Genomic DNA, 15825 nt, shown 5'->3' with positions numbered 1-15825 from the left:
TCCCTGTGCCCCTGTGTCCCTGTGCTCCTGTGCCCCTGTATCCCTGTGTCTCTGTATCCTTGTGCCCCTGTGTTCCTGTATCCCTGTGCCCCTGTGTTCCTGTGTCCCTGTGCCCCTGTGTCCCTGTGTTCCTGTGTCCCTGTGCCCCTGTGTTCCTGTGTCCCTGTGCTCCTGTGTCCCTGTGCCCCTGTGTCCCTGTATCCCTGTGTTCCTGTGTCCCTGTGCTCCTGTGTCCCTGTGCCCCTGTGTCCCTGTATCCCTGTATCCCTGTGCCCCTGTATCCCTGTGCTCCTGTATCCCTGTGTCCCTGTATCCTTGTGTCCCTGTGCCCCGTGTCCCTGTATCCTTGTGTCCCTGTGTCCCTGTATCCTTGTGTCCCTGTATCCTTGTGTTCCTGTGCTTGGCCTCCTGGCACAATGTTTGGGGGTGCCATAGAAAAAAAGCATGTAGAGAATACATTTTGGGGTAACAAATTGAAGTAGAGCTCAAAGTAACCTTTTCAGAGCTGTCCAGTTGTGTGTGCACCTCCTGTGGGAGCCATATCCCACCCTAAAGCCCCCCCTCAGCCACCTTGGCTGCCACAGCCCTTCTTTGGCCACTGAGGGATGGGGTTCTTAATGGGGCAGGACTGGGAGCTCCCTTCTGCCACACCTGGGAGAGTTTTAATTAGGGAGCAATTTGAATTCAAAGCCAGGGGATTTAATTCCTGAGAAGGGACAGAACCCTGGCTGGATCCCACTCTCCCTCCACACCCCTGCAGGAGAACAGGATGCTGCAGCACACGGTGCACGCCCTGCAGAGCGAGCTGGACAACCTGAGAGCTGACAACATCAAACTCTATGAGAAAATCAAGTTCCTGCAGAGCTACCCTGGCCAGGTGAGTGTCCACCTCTCCATCTGTCTGCCTGTCCATCCTCAGGCTGGGCTCACTGGGACAATCCCCAGACACAGAAACTGCACGTTGCCAACATGCAGCTTGCATGAAATTGGGTTGGAGAAGGGTGCGGTGCTCTGTCCAGAGGAGCAGAGACCCAACCTCCCTGCCAGGAAGGCAATTTAAAACTGTGCTGAGGGGTCTTTGACAGCTTCAAAGCCAGAAGCCCAAATTTCCTCCCTAACAGAGCTGCTACACCCCCCTCTGATGCTCACTGCTGGCATTGTGGTTCTGTAGCAGGCAAGCCTGTTTCTGCCTGAGCAGGCTGCCAGAGGTTAAATTGGGACCTCCTGCAATAAACCCCTGCAGTAGAGCCTGGAAAATAAATCATCCTGTCCCATTTGTGCTCATTCCTGAACTTCTCGTATCCAGCAGAGAGAGCTACTCCCTGAGCAGCCAGAAGACAGACAAAAGAGAAACATCCAGCCCAAAAACATCCCAGTAATGCCAGGAGAAGGCTGGGAAGGGGCACCAGACTTTGCTGCAACCTGCTCTGCTCATGCTGTGTCCCTCGGGAGCTTCATCCCTGGAGCTTTGCAGGAGGCTCAGGCTGCTGCCTGGGAGATTTCCACTGCAGGCAATTCCCTGGTCAGAGCCAGGCTCTCCTGACCTCGGGCTTTCCTTAGAAATGCAGAAGTGCCACTCACAGAGGGGACGCACATTCCCTGCCATCCTCCCCCCTGGCTGCTGCCTTTCTGGGCTGCCTGGACCCAGTCTGTTTTGTTGAGGGATATTTTAGTAGCATTTGGTGGTGGGAAACTCCTACAGCTGTGAGTGACCTTATTTGGTTCTTTTCTTTATGTCTCCCTGATGACGCCAGGTCATCCCCTCTGACATTTTTTCCCCTTTCTCCTGTGGAATATCATCTCCATGTTTATCCTCTGCCACAAGGCAACCCCTGAATGCCATTGCCATGAGCTAAAGAGCAAAACCCTCCATGGCAGCAGTGCAGGGATTGCATAATTCACCCCCTAATGGGGCATGTGACACGTTAAAAATACCCAAAAAGATCATTGCACCGGGCTGGCTCCTCGCCCCTAAATCGGGCTCTGGTCTGACCCGAGGGTCAGGTTGCAGTGTGTGAAGGCAGGGCTACTAAAGGTTTACACAGAGGTGTAACAACCAGCCATGGGGCAGGGAGGGCAACCCTCTGCACATAGGAACAGGTCCAGAAAGGCCTCGGGGAGCGACAGCAATGCCGGGCAGAGCCGTGCTGGGACAGGGAATTAGCACTGGAGAAAGGAGCCAGAGCCTGCAGCAGGCTGTGCCCAGGGCTGGGGGCAGCATGTGCTGTTTCCAGGCTGGATTTGGGCAGGAATGAGGAGCAATCTGCAGCTCCTGCAGAGGTGGAGGAAGGAGGAGCAGGCTGGCTGCAGCCAGGGCTGTGTAAGGGGAACTTCTGTCCCATAGGAAGTATAAAATCCTGTCTGAGCCCACCCAAATCTTTCACTTCCTTCAAGGAGGTTTTTCTTCATTTTCCTTTCCCTTTTCCCAGCTTATAACAGCTCTGTGTTTGAACAGTGATTTCCTCCTCCTGAACTGCTGTCTCCTTCCTACCCAGCCCAGCAGCAAAGGAATTCAGGGTGGAATTTGATTTATCCCAGGTGAGCCTCATATGAGGCTGACACAGGTGCCAATTATTTAATGGAGAGGGCCTAAAACAGGGAGAGACAGGAGAAACAGGGAGTCCTCATGGCAGAATCCCCTGATGTAACAACCCAAGGTCCTTTCCAACCCAAACTATTCCACAATTCTGTGAAGAAAGGACGTGGTTCATGGACTTCTCCTTTCTGAAGGGGACAGATGCTGTCAGCCCCGTGGGTCGGTTCTGGGCTGTGCTGCTCCATCCTTCGGGGGTCATTTCTTCCAAACGGGGGGCTCAGGGTTCTGTCCTTGTGCTGGGTGTCCCTGCTGGCTCTCACCCTGCCCTTGCTCCCCCAGGGCAGCAGCAGGGATGACACGGAGCAGCGCTACTCCTCCCAGTACGAGGAACGCCTGGATCCCTTCTCCTCCTTCAGCAGGAAGGTATGAAAGGCTCCCAGCACCCTCCCTCTGCATCAGCCCCTCTGTGTGCTCTGGGATCATGCCCGGATGAAATCCAGGGACCTCTGATGGAATGAAACACTGTCAAATGCGCTTTGCTTTCAAAAAGAAAAAAAAAAAAATAAATAAAATCCGTGCCCAGATGATGGCAAATAGGAGCTTCCTGGAGCGCACAGCTCCTTCCATGTTTTGCAAATGTCAAATTAGCCCTCTGAGCCTCAAAATCTTGTCTGGTTTCCTTGTAGGAACGCCAGAGGAAGTACCTGAGCCTCAGTCCTTGGGATAAAGCCACGCTGAGCATGGTGAGTGGCTGCTCTGCCAGGTGGGAGCTGAGAGGTTTTTAGCCCAGTGCCTGCCAGGGAATGGGGTTCTTGGCAGTGGGAAGGACCCATCCCTGCTGTCCTGGCCAGGGGTGCAGAGCACACTGGGCCCTGCTGGAATTTGGGTTAGGAGCAAACCCTTTCCTCCCTTGCTGGCCAGAGCAGTGGTGGCATTATCATCCCCGGAGGTGTTTAAAGGACATGTAGATGTGGCACTTGGGGATGTGGTTTCATGGTGGGCTTGGTAGAATGGTTGGAGTCAAGGATTTTTGAAGTCTTTTCCAACCTACACAATTCTGGTTCTATTCTATGATTCCAAGCACCTCTCCTCCATTTTGGAACATGATGGGGGGCTCAGGGCTGCACCCCCAGCCAGGGGCAAATCCTCCTGCATAGGAGACCACCCCAGAGAGCCCCAGCACCCCACACACCTGGGGAGAAGGAGTGTGAGGGGCTACAGAGGATCCAACATGCCAGGGAAGACCTCTGCCCCACACAGCACAGCATCCTCAGGCACACATTGGCTTCTCATTGCATTCTACAAAAAAAAAAAAAAACCTTCCCAAGCCCTAATCCTTCTGCTCTGGAGCTTTGCTCCAAAAAGGCATCAGGGAAGATCCTGGAGAAGCTGTGGTGTCTGCAGCAGCAGAGGGTCCTTGCCTGAGCCACAGAGGGCAGGAGGAGACTGCTGGTGCTGCAAGCTTGAGTGCCATCTCTTTAGGGTATAACTTTCTGAGCTAAAAATGTGGTTATTGAGGAAATCTGACTTATGCTGGAATTTGTGGCATTAGCAGCAGGCTCAGGATGGGGTTTTGGCTGAGTTAACCCCTGACTCTCCAGCACAAGGAAGGTGGACGTGGGGCTGCAGCAGCCCCAGAACACAGAGATATCCTGCAATAAGGCAGAGCTGTCATTTGCATAAAAACCAAGCAAATGCCAACATGAATATGGATTGTGTGGCGTGCCAGCACCATGGAGAATTAATGAAAGGCATTCACAAAAAAAAAAAAAACCCTGACTTAGGGGAGTTATTCCTTGGGAATATTTAAGAACATAATCTTGTTTGTTACAGCAGCCTCCGCCATGGCCATGAATAGCAAAGATGATTCCAGCCTGGAATGGGTTTGGTGGGAGATCTGTGGGTTTTAATGCCAGCTTTGGAAAGCCTGCGTGGTGTTTGGGGAATGTGCTTATGTCCATAATGAGTTCCTGGGTTACAGCAGGAATAAAGAGTGGTTATGGAGGAAGGCAGGACCTGTCCTTTGCAAGCCACTCCTCTGCTGCTCCTGATGTTCATGCTTTTCAAGGGATGGGTGTGAAGGTTTTCCCACTGGGATCTTGGTGTGATGTGCCAAAAGGGCTCAGGAATCATCAGGGGCTGGCTGTGGTTCAGTGGCCTCTCCAAAATGAGGGGTAGAGGACGATTCATCCTGACCCCAGAGGTTTCCAGCCCCCAATGAGCTTGGGCAGCCCTGTGGGGTGGCACAGGATCTGTAAGGGTGGAGAGCAAACCTTTCAGCACAGACCCTGCAGAGCCAGAGCGAGGGCACACCAGGGCCAGGCTCTGGGAACACCAGGAGCAGCTTCTGGGAACACCAACACAGCCTTGGATCCAGTGCCCTGCAGGAGGTGACGAGGGGACGCTGCAAATCACAAAGTTGTTTGAGGTCATGAATTAAAAATGTGCAAAGCTTAATTACTGCCAGGGTTTCTCTGCAGAGCAGGCACTGAGGCAGGGCTGGCACAGCAGGAGCAGGGAGAGCTGCTGGAGAGAGCTGGGCTAAAGCAACTCAGAATAAAGCCCCAGAAGAGTTTTGGGAGATACTTGGCAGCCCTGAATCCACCTCGGTTTGGGCAAATTTGGGCTGAGAGCATGGGCATTTGTGCAGCTACTTTGAAGGGGCTCGGAGGTGGGCACAGGTGGGTGGCAAACACCAGCTCACTGCACCTTTGTGTAGGGTCTGGCAGGAACAGACTCCCAGCCCTGGATCCCAGGATCTCTCCAAGGCCATTTGAGGAGAGCTGGTTTCCAGTGACCCACATTAAAATGGGATTTTCCATTCTGCTCTTCTGCAGGGACGGCTCATCCTGTCCAACAAGACCGCTCGGACCGTGGCCTTCTTCTACACCCTGTTCCTGCACTGCCTCGTCTTCCTGGTGAGTGTGTGGGTCACAGGGGGTGGGCACTGAGATAAAACATGCCCTGTCACCCCCTCCTGGGGGAATTTGGGCTGGTTTAAGATATTGTGCCAAGTGGGAGCTCTGCACCTGCTGTGTCAGTGGCTCTGGAGGCACTGTAGGGCCAGGAGCGTGGGACATGGACATGCCAGGGAATGTCCCCCTGGGCTCCACAGCATGGAAATCCCACCCTGGGTGGACACAGGCTTGCCCAAGGGCAGGAGTTAGAAGCTGTCTGTGTGTTCATGCTGTTCCTGGGATCAGCCATGGGACCATGGTGCTCACACACAGATTAGTGTGCTCCCAAGCAAACCCTCTACTTAGTAGGGAGTAAAATTTTGGTTAATTATTACTTATCTAATACCATAAGTGACTTTAGGAATGAAATACGTGCCCCTGAGCCCACACTACCTGGTTCTAGACCATGTGGATCCTATTCCTGGGTGCATCCTTAGCCTCCTGCTCAGTGGAGTTCATTTGCTGCCTCTCCAGGGATGAGCTCTGGCTCTCCCCATGCTCCTGACATGCCCTGTGGCTCTGTTTTTCCCTAGTTTTCAAGTTTCCCCAACTCTACATTAGGGCTGAAAGTAGAGAAGCAGAGGTTTTGGAGGAATGGAGGCTTCAGCCAGCCTGAATCTCTTGGGAGTTTGTCATGGTGCAAACTCCTCCTGTATCCTTGCACAGTTTCTGGGAGTTTGTCATTTCAGGGAGAAAAAAAAAAGCCAAACAAATCATCAATAATTAAACAAGGAAACGAGATGAAAGCCAAATCAGAACAATATTTCTGTCCTGCTCTCAAAGTTATTTTGGTGAGGAAAAGAGCAAAGGAAATAAAAAGTTAAACATCATTAAACTTTAAAGCTGTAACTCAAAAAAAAAAAGGAAAAAAAAAAAGGAAAATTCATAAATATTACATGGCTGGAGTGCTTTTACATCATCTAGACACAAAAGAGCCTGAAATCCAGCGCTGCCTGGGCTGGGATGAACTGTGTGTGCCACAGGGGACTGGAGGAAGCCCCTGCTCCTCCATCCCCACAGTGGGAGTGACATCTCTGCCACTGATCCTGGGAGACTTCAATTAACCCTGATTTGGAGCCTGCTGGTGGGTGTTCGTGTGGTTAGGGTGATTCCCTGGTGATAACAGCTTACAAATCCCCAAGGCTTGAAAGAATCAGTCAGAGATGGGAGGGCTTCTCCCTCTTCCCAAACCCCAGCACTGCCTCCTGCCTCCTCAGACCTCGGCTCTGCAAGGAAAACACAGAGGCATGAAGGTAAAAAGGAGCCAAGCCAAGCACTGACCTTCCTTAAGCCTGTTCCAAAAATACATCTCCATCCATGTGCAGCCCTGAGCCTTATCCCAAACCACCACAGCAGCACTGTCCCAGTAAAAATAACCCACTGGGAAAGGTCATCTTGGCCATCCTGAGGGCAACCTCTGCACTACCCTGGGGTTCCCACACTGGGGATCACAGAATCACAGTGTGGGTGCGAAGGGACCTTAAAGATCCTCCAGTGCCACCCCCTGCCGTGGGCAGGGACACCTTCCACTGTCCCAGGCTGCTCCAAGCCCCTCCAGCCTGGCCTTGGACACTTCAGGTGATCCAGGGGCAGTCCCAGCTGCTCCGGGCACCCTGTGCCAGGGTCTGCCCACCTGACAGGGATGAATTTCTCCCTGATATCAAGTCTAAACCTACTCTCTATCAGTTTGAAGCCATTCCTTTGTCCTGTCACTCCATGCCCTTGTCACCAGTCCCTCTCCAGGATGGGATGGCAGGGCCAGGCTGGCACAGCAGTGGCACAGACTGCAGTGAGGAGGGGCTGGGATGGAGGAGGGAGCTGAGCTGATCCCATTTCTTCCCTTGCAGGTGCTCTACAAAACTGCCTGGAGCGAGAGCTTGGGACGGGACTGCGCTGCCTTCTGTGCTAAGAAGTGAGTGAGGACAGGCTGGGCCAGCCCAGCCTCAGGGCTGCTCTGGTGGGCAGGGCTTGGTGGTCTGCAGCAGATTTTTTGGGAACCCCAGTGTTGGAAACAAGGCCAGTTAATTGGGCTTTAACCCCAGTGAGGGAGGCGGGGAGAAAAAGTTCAGGGAACAGGACAATCACTTGTGTTCGGTTGGGTGTTTTCCAAACCCTTTCCTGCAGGCAGTCCTTGCCCAGCAGGAATCCTGAGAAAGCCAAACTTGATCCTGGAGATCTGGGTCCGACCCCTGCCATGCCTCCAGTTCCCTGCTGCCCATGGCTGGAGCAGAGCACAGTGCCTATCCTCAAGGAATGTCCCCTTGGAATCAGAGCAGCTCCTGCTTGGCTGCCAGAGCACCTTGGGGCTTGCTGCAGGTTAACGTGGCTCTGTCCTCTCCCCAGGTATGCTGACCACCTCCACAAGTTCCACAAGAACGGGGACGAGGGTAACATGTGGCAGTGACAGCTGGACACGGCTCCCTCCAGTCCTGCAGCAGGAGCTGTTCCCCTGCTCCTGCTTTACTTTCTGCTTTGTAGGATGAAGGCAATGACCACCCCACCCCCCCCCCCTTCCCACCCTTGAAATTAAAAGCCTCAGCTAAGGGAGAATCATTTTCCAGCTCTGGAAGGGCTGCAGTAGTCCCCATGCTTTCCTAATGTCTCCGAGCTCAGCCTTTACCAAAACACATGGAAAATGCAAGATCAGAGGTAGCCTTCCTCCCAGATCCACATCTCTCTCCCATCCTGTTTCAAGTCCAGTGCAACACTGGGTGGGCTAAATCCAGCCAGAAATGGGAAGGAAAAGCAGCCTCCAGAATTTGCATTTTCAGGTGTTGTGCTATTTGAGAATTCCTATTTTTTTGCTCCAGCTCTGGGCATCTCCTGCCTGTGCTCCTGGGTACTGGGAGACGCCCTTCTTGAACTGGAGCCCTCAGTTTGGGAATAGTTAGGAATAGCTAGGACTTAAGGGGCATGAAAGGAGGTGCTGCTGGTCAGGTCTGACCTCACAGGGATGCTCCAGACTCTCCTTGCTGAGATGTTTCCGCCTCTTAGGAACCACAAGTCAAATCAAGCAATTGCTGGTGATTAGGCTGGGTGATGAACTGGTGATGATGCTGGGCTATTAATTTGGGTTGATTTGGGGAGACAGAGGTGATGGGAGATGCTCCAATTAAAAAGAGCAGGTCCCAGCAACCCCCCCTTCCTGCTGTGACCACATGGTGAGGAAAGGTATTAGCTTGTTAACATGGTCCTCAATTAAAATTCCTCTCTGTAGACAGGAGAATAGCATTGTTCCCAATTAATATTTCATTGCAGACTCACATCCATCCCCATTCCTGTTGCTGGGAAGCTGGGAGCGTGCAGGCAGGGAAAGGTCTCACATCTGCCACGGGCAGCCAGGGTTTATTTATAGGAGCTGTGGCCGACAGCAAAATGTAAAATACTCATAAACTGAAGAGAGGGATAAACCCCAAGGGACCAACCTGCACCTGTCCTGCTCAGCATGGGGAAAACTGAGCCCAAATGGAAGGGAAGCACCCCGGGATGCAGTGAGGGGGTGATGCTGCAGTGGCTGGGGCCCTCTTCATAAACTAATCAACTTCAGGTCTGGGGGAGATGAGCTTTGGCTGCCTGAAATCAGTAGATGGGAAACACGAGCCAGGGAAGGGTGGGCTGCTTTTCAAGGCTTTGTTGGGAAGGTTAAATTTGCTTTTTTTAGCAGCTGTATGCGGTGTCTTGGAATTGCAAAACTTCTGCAGCTATTCACACTTGTACTCCTCATAAATGACTTAAAATAGATGTTGAGTTCTGTTGGACAAGTGATAAAATAAACTTAGCCGTGCATTGACTGAGTGGCTTTTGTGCTCTGCTTCTTTTTTTTTTTTTTTTTTTTTTTTTTTTTTTTTGGACTTTTGATATTAAACAACTGAGAAATGTCCTGCTGGAGTCCAAGGGCAAAGTGTGCAGCTAATTTTAGAAACCCATTACAGCAGCTAAAGGCAGTGATGTCTCGCAGTGCTGGGGAGGGCAGGACCTCTGTCCCCATGTGCTGGAGCCAGCGCCCCAGCTGCCATCAACACCAGCATCCCATGGGCCTGAGGAAGGCTCTGGGGATCCAGGGACCATGGGAATTCAACTCAGGCAGCTCCAAATCCTGAGATATTCCGGATATGCCCACGTGTCTGTTGGCAAAGGCACTCCAGCTGGACGGTGTAAATTTGCCAGGCTAATTTTGGTGAGCTGTTCACGATCCTCCTCTTCCTCAGCCTGCTTTTTCAGCCTTGGGAGTCCCTAGCAGCCCTTACCCTGCTTTGGGTTTTAGGCACGGCTTCCCCTGGCTGAGCCCAGCGGTGCCAGGGGGTCTGGGGAGGGTCAGGAGCTGTTCCCCCCACCACGAGGGGCCTCTGTGCCAGAGGTTTTCCAGCCCCTCCCCAGGATACCTTGGTCCTTCCAGCCCCTGGAGCTGCTGCTTTGTCCCTCAGGAAGAGCTGTCATCTCCTTCCATCCAAAGTAAAAATGACAAGCTCACTGATTTGTCCCAAAATCCCTCCTGGGGAGGGCAGCTGTTAGATGTGGGCTGTTGTTTTCTCTTCTGATCTCACCGTTTTGCAGCTTCCAGCAGCTCCTACTACCGTGGCACGGCCCTGCCTGTCCAGCTCACCTCAGCTGGCTCATCCCAGCCCTGGTGACCTTGCAGCAGCCCAGGGATGTCCCCAGCAGCCACTCCCAAGAGTCTGGCTCTGGCTGCCAAGCCCTGTGTCCACAGGCAGGGAAAGCCTGAGCTGAGGAGGGCTCTCGGGTCACTGCCCAGAGCCTCAGCCAAGTTATCAGAGCTGCTTCCCAGAGCTGTGCTGGAGGTGCTGGGCTCCAGGGGATCCCCGTGATTCCGGGCAGAGTGGAGTGTGCTGGGACAGTGGGATGTTCCTGCTTAGAACTGAACAAAATCCTGCAGTTTTGGTGCCTCGGGAGATGTCCTGCATGAGAGGGGTGTCCTGGAGTGGCCAGACACAGGGACATGACTCCTCCAGCCCCCAACACCTCCTGGCACCCCCAGCCAAGCTTGGAAATACCAGCAGTGCTGTGTCCAAATCCCTTTCCTCCAGAAGAATAACACGATGCATTAAAGCAAGCAGGAGCCACAGCTTCAGGCAAGAGCTCCAAACCAGCTCACCCAGTGCAGGGTTTGCCTGGAGGGGAGCAGGAGCAGCACTGTCCTTGTTGTCCTGCCAATTCCTCATTCCCTGCCTGAACCAGTACTGGGGTATCACTGGCTGTGCTGGGTTTAGGGAACACACTAAATTCTCCTTACAGCCACCTACAGACCCACAGCCCAGAGCCCCAGCACCTCCATAAAAACCCCATTTTCAGCCAGGCTCAGGGGGCAGCCCCAAAGCATCCCACAATCTGTCCCTCTCTTGGGGGCAAGGGGGGGGGGGGGCAATGGGAATGGATTTTTTTACTAATTTGATTTGAAAACTCCTTTTATCCCTGAGTGATACAAAAGAAAAGGATTTCAGCGACCCCTTGCTCTCCCTTGCTGTTTTAAATTTAATTATGGGAAACAATTTTAATTACTATCGACAGATATTCAGGAAAATAATTATGGGCAAACCTGTGCTTCTTATATCTGTTTAACCTGTGAATCTCCCAGCCCATCTCAGAGACCCAGGCTGAATTCGGGGGTTTATCTGCTAATAAAAGGCTCCTGGGGAAGCTGGGCTGGCTAACGAGATAACAGGCTGCTCACATCTGGGTCACAAGTTCAGTTTTTGCCGTAGGCAAAGGAGACAAGAGAGAAATCACTGTCAGGATGTGGCCAATCTGTTGTGATCTGGGGCTGCAGCCCATCGGGCAGGGCTGAGGGAGCTGATCCCACTCCAGCCACGTGGATTCAGGATGCTGAATACCCTGGCAGTTCCAGAAGGAGCACTGTGTGCAGACCAAACTGCTGCAGCAATAATTGCAGTGCTATAAAAAAACCCCAATAATGCGATTTCCTAAAGGTTTCCGTCCGGGCGCCTCGTCCCTGCGCCGTGTCCCTGCCAGCAGCGGGGCTCCAGAGCCACTGGCACCCAGGCAGGCACTGAGATTGCAGATGGAAAAGGGAAATCGATGGCTCCGAGCGTGGCTGGAGGCAGCAGAGCCAGCCAGGATGCCAGAGAGGCAGGAAAGGAGCTGCAAACACAACCACGGGAAGAGCCAGCACTGCCAGCCCTGGGTGTTTCGGGTGTACCCAGTGGATGTGGTGGGTGAACAGAGCATGGGGCAGGGCCAGTACATGGACACAGCCCACGCAGGAAAAAGGGGAGTGAGACAGAAGAGGTTTGGGTATCTCCATAAAAGCATGGACACGGCGTTTCCTTGGAAAAGGAGATAATACATAAGGGGTTTGGATATCTGGCTGCAGAAACCTGGCCAGCCCGGCCACAAGTACTTATTTTGGGAAATGTGGCTCTAATTATCCACTACAAGCAGGCAGGGAAATGGTGGTGCTGCGTCTCCACCACTGGATGCCTTTAAATCACAGCTGAACATCTGTCTTGAAGACATGCTCCAGTTCAGGCAGGAATTCCAGGCAGGCAGAAGGAATTATCATCCAAGGGTGAGCACCCCTGCAATCCACAAACCATCGTCCCCCATATTTCTCCCCTGATGCATGGAGCAGACAGAGCTGCTGCGTTTGGATGGGCTGTTTTAAAAAGGACAGCAGGGTTTGCATGCTGGGAAGTCCCTTGGCCAGGGTGCTTTTCCTGATGTTGGGACACCAGGTCCCGTGGGAAAGGGGACAGGAGCCAGCAGAGGGATGTGGGGGCACGTGGGAATCACAGCGGGGTTATCCCAGGGATGGGCTGGCACCATCCCCTGCTGCAGCAGAGCTGGGCACCTCTGCCACGAGCTCTAATAACACGTGAGCCCACTAACCCTGTTAACAGCCACCCCTACGTGGGACTCTGGGCAAAACCCCACTCTCCAGCAGGCGAGAGAGGTTCCCCCGTGCTGGTAATTCGTGTTTTATTGCTTCCTGTTGTGTGAGACATCTGACGGCAGGCCGGGGCCCAAAGTTGGTGCAGCAGATGGAGAACCCCCTCGCTCCCTCCCTGCTCCTTGTTTACAGAGTCTCCCTGGAGATTCACAGCGCAGGCTTTTCCAGCTCCCAGGGAAGGGAAAAAGCTTCACCTCGCTCCTCACCTCCCCCCCCGCCCCCCCCGCCCCAAAATCCTATTCCCGTGAGGGCAGGGAAACCCAAATGAGGCACAAAAGGTGGAAATGCCGGCGCTGGGATTGCTGAAGGGGCAGCGGGCAAGGACCCCTCTCCGAGGGATCCCTGCGGGGACAGCAGCCAGTGCCAGGGGTCACCACGACCCCTGCCACTCATTTCCCGACAGGGAGATGCTGGGAGGGTGTTTAGGCAGCCGACTGTCCCCAGGCAGCACCGCAGCCCTGGGACAACCTCCTGAGACTCCTGTCCTTGCCCAGAATATCCATCCCCACCGGCACCGGGGGGCGGCCGGCACGTGGCAGCCAAAAAAAGCCATGGAGGGAGCAGGGGCGGAGGGGAACCCGAGGGGGTTTGGCCACAATCTCCAACTCCACGGGGCAAGCAGGGCCAGGCTGGCAGCACAGGGGCTTCTACAGGAGCTGAACATCCCGCTGGGACCCGCCGGGAGAATGAGGAAAGAGATGCCAGGTGGGATTTTTGAGTTATGGAGTTGTGCCGGGATCGTGCTGCATCCCAGCAGCAATCCAGCTTTGGGATACACGGTCAGCACCCCGCCCCAAATCCTTGCCCTGAATACCCAGGAGCTGAGGCCGTTCAGGTGCCTGTGGTTATGGAAAGCCCTTGGCACGGCGCTGGTCCAGGCTGAGCCTGCCCGAGGGGTATGGAAGGGGTAGGGAAGGTGATCCTGCATGTTCCAGCTGCAGCAGGATCGGGGAAGGCCCCCCCGAGAGCCTCCTGGGGAAAGAAAGGGCTCTGTAGGAAATAGGGATTTTTTTTTTTTTTTAATAACCTCTTTTTTTCGAGGCTTGGTGAAGATGTTTAGCACAGAGGAGGGCTCTCGGTTGGACCTGCATGGATGATCCCACGGATGTTCCCTAAAGCCTTCACTTTTGGGCAACAGGGAATATGCAGTGCAATATCTTCTTAGCCCCCTGCCCATCCAGAAAGGGCTCCTTGCCTTTAAAAAACTGGCTTTGTTCTGCAAACCATCCCCTCTGCAGCCTGATGCCATGGAGCATCCCACTAGCCCAGAGACTGGGTTTGGGTTTGGGGTGGGAGCAGGCAAGGCATTGCCATTGCCCTGCAGAGAAAAAGCCCCTCAGGGCCCCCACTGATGGAGGGGACTCCAACACCTCCCCCACGAGCAGGTGCTGCAGATCCCGAGTGTCTGGAGCACTGTCCTGTCTGGATGGCACCTTTCCTGTCCCTGCATGGTGTCCCCTTCCTCTGGGGTGACACAATCTGCCCTCATTGACCACCTCCCAGTGCCCTGGCACAGAAGTGGGATTTTCCAGGGCTTTTTCCCAGTTCCCCTCCACACACCAGGCCCTGCAGGTTCGCAGGGTTATGGAATTTCTCTGGCTGCTGCTTTGGGCCACGTGGCTTCATTTTGGGAACTTCTTTGGGGGCACTTTGCCCACTAGCCTTTGCTCACCAGCCCTGCTCCTCACACACACCTTGCCCAGCTCCCCACAGGCTGCTGTAAGGGTAGAACCTTTCAATGCCAAGAAAAGGTTGGGATTTTGGAGCCGCTAACATTTTTAAGAGCTGCTCTGAGTCCAGGCAACAATGGTTTTTCCTTTAATATTTAATGTTTTTTTTTTTTCATTCTCTTTTATTGAACACACGTGCAAGGGAGCATTCAGAGCTGCTGCAGGAGAGCTGGGCACTGCAGGAACACCATGGCCAGCCTGACCCAGCAGTGTGGGGCTGCTTCGAAGCCAAGGTTGCCAGAAGGGCATTTTCCAGCCTGTAGGAAAAGCAAATCCCTGGAAAACTGCAATGAAAAAGCCACTTGGACCACCACAGAAGAAATGCTGGGGAGAGGATCCTGCACAGCAAAGACCAGCCCTTTGCCATCAGGAGCAGCACAGTTTCCCCCAAGGTTTCCAGGTGCAAGGAGCTGCTGTTGCTGGAGTGTTTGCAATTGGGAAAGGTGAAAGCCCTTTTTCTGTGTCTGAAATCTCCATGAGTTTGGCTGCTGCTGGCTGGAGGCTGCAGATGGACCCCTGGGACAATGGAATCCTGGAGCAGCAGCATTGAGGGAGCCCACAGCTCTGTGATACCCAGGAAGAGCAAGGGGGAAGGATCTGGCCTGGAACAGACCCAGGGATGTGGTCCTGTGGTCCCCAGCTCCATCAGCCTGGCAAGCAGGAGTCCCAGCCTGTCCCCAGGCAGAGGACACCAAACAGATGAAGCTGCAGGAGATGACTGAAGGGTGATGCTCCAGGAAACCCTCCTGCCCAGGGCAGCACAGCCACAGAGGTGGTGTGGGAAGGGTTTTGAAGCCTTTTCCTCCGTGGTCTCTGTGCAGGCAGAACAAAGCCTCTGACACCATTTCTCAGGCACAGCCCCAGCAGAGCAGAGCAGCACAAAGAAAAGGGATATTTAAGAGACAACCCACAAGCAGCTGGTAACCTCTGACCTCTGCCTGCAGAAAGAGGAGGAGGTTTGAAAGAGAAGATGCAGAAGGTGCCTGTCCCCCTAGGAGAGACACAGACCTGGTGACACCAGCAGGGCCAGCACATCCAGGGGGAACAGAGCCCTGAGCTGTGAGGAGGCAGGAGCAAACCCACTGTGGGTTTGGGTTTTTTTTTTGCTAAAGTTTCGGTTCTGCAGCCCCAGTTGATGTCCCCCCCAGCACAAGGACTGGTGTGTGAGTGCTCTGCCCCTGCTCGCTGCACTGCACGCTCGGCGAGCTCCCCACCTGAGCCCTGCCAGCAGGTGCCGAGAGGGGGCTGGAGCACAGCCACAGCATCGCTGTTCATTTGCATCAGCAGGAGGAAGAAGAGCAGCAGCAGCAGCAGCAGCAGACTCCAGTGGCTTCTCCCGCGGTGACCCGAGGGAGGGAAGGAGGTGTCCACAAAGGTGTTGTTGTTTGGATAATCCTCTCTCAGGTACAGGGATGGGAACTCTTGTGCAAGGTTAGGAGTTGGACTCACTGATCCTTGTGGGTCCCTCCCAACTCAGCTTTTTCGGTGATTTTGTAGCAGGGGGGGGAAAGGTACTTAAATAATATAGAATTACAGGACAACACGGGGTCAGCAGAGAAAGTAGGGATGCACCCTTCAAACATGCTCCCAGGAGACACACAGGGAGCACAAACAGATCCTGCTGGTGCAGATTTGTAGCATTCCAAGGGGCCCAGTGAGCTCCATCCCAGCAGCATG

General features: G+C 53.8%; 1 protein-coding gene across 6 annotated transcripts in view; it reads left to right on the top strand.

The window, feature by feature from the left end:
* Positions 1-9756, top strand: part of CUX1 (cut like homeobox 1) — a 271693-nt gene extending 261937 nt beyond the window's left edge. For all 6 annotated transcript variants that reach the window (XM_062507263.1, XM_062507262.1, XM_062507264.1 and 3 more), the window contains 6 exons: positions 761-877; positions 2876-2959; positions 3223-3279; positions 5374-5454; positions 7341-7405; positions 7837-9756. In XM_062507263.1, the coding sequence (XP_062363247.1) occupies positions 761-877; positions 2876-2959; positions 3223-3279; positions 5374-5454; positions 7341-7405; positions 7837-7897 (465 nt within the window). In that variant the 3' untranslated portion in view covers positions 7898-9756. The remainder of the gene's footprint in view (positions 1-760; positions 878-2875; positions 2960-3222; positions 3280-5373; positions 5455-7340; positions 7406-7836) is intronic.
* The last annotated feature ends 6069 nt before the right edge of the window (positions 9757-15825 follow it).

The sequence above is a fragment of the Cinclus cinclus genome, chromosome 22 (assembly GCF_963662255.1).
Source record: "Cinclus cinclus chromosome 22, bCinCin1.1, whole genome shotgun sequence".
Classification (NCBI taxonomy): Eukaryota; Metazoa; Chordata; class Aves; order Passeriformes; family Cinclidae; genus Cinclus; species Cinclus cinclus.
Note: the sequence above shows the minus strand (reverse complement) of the source record. Positions and strands in the feature narration are given on the sequence as shown.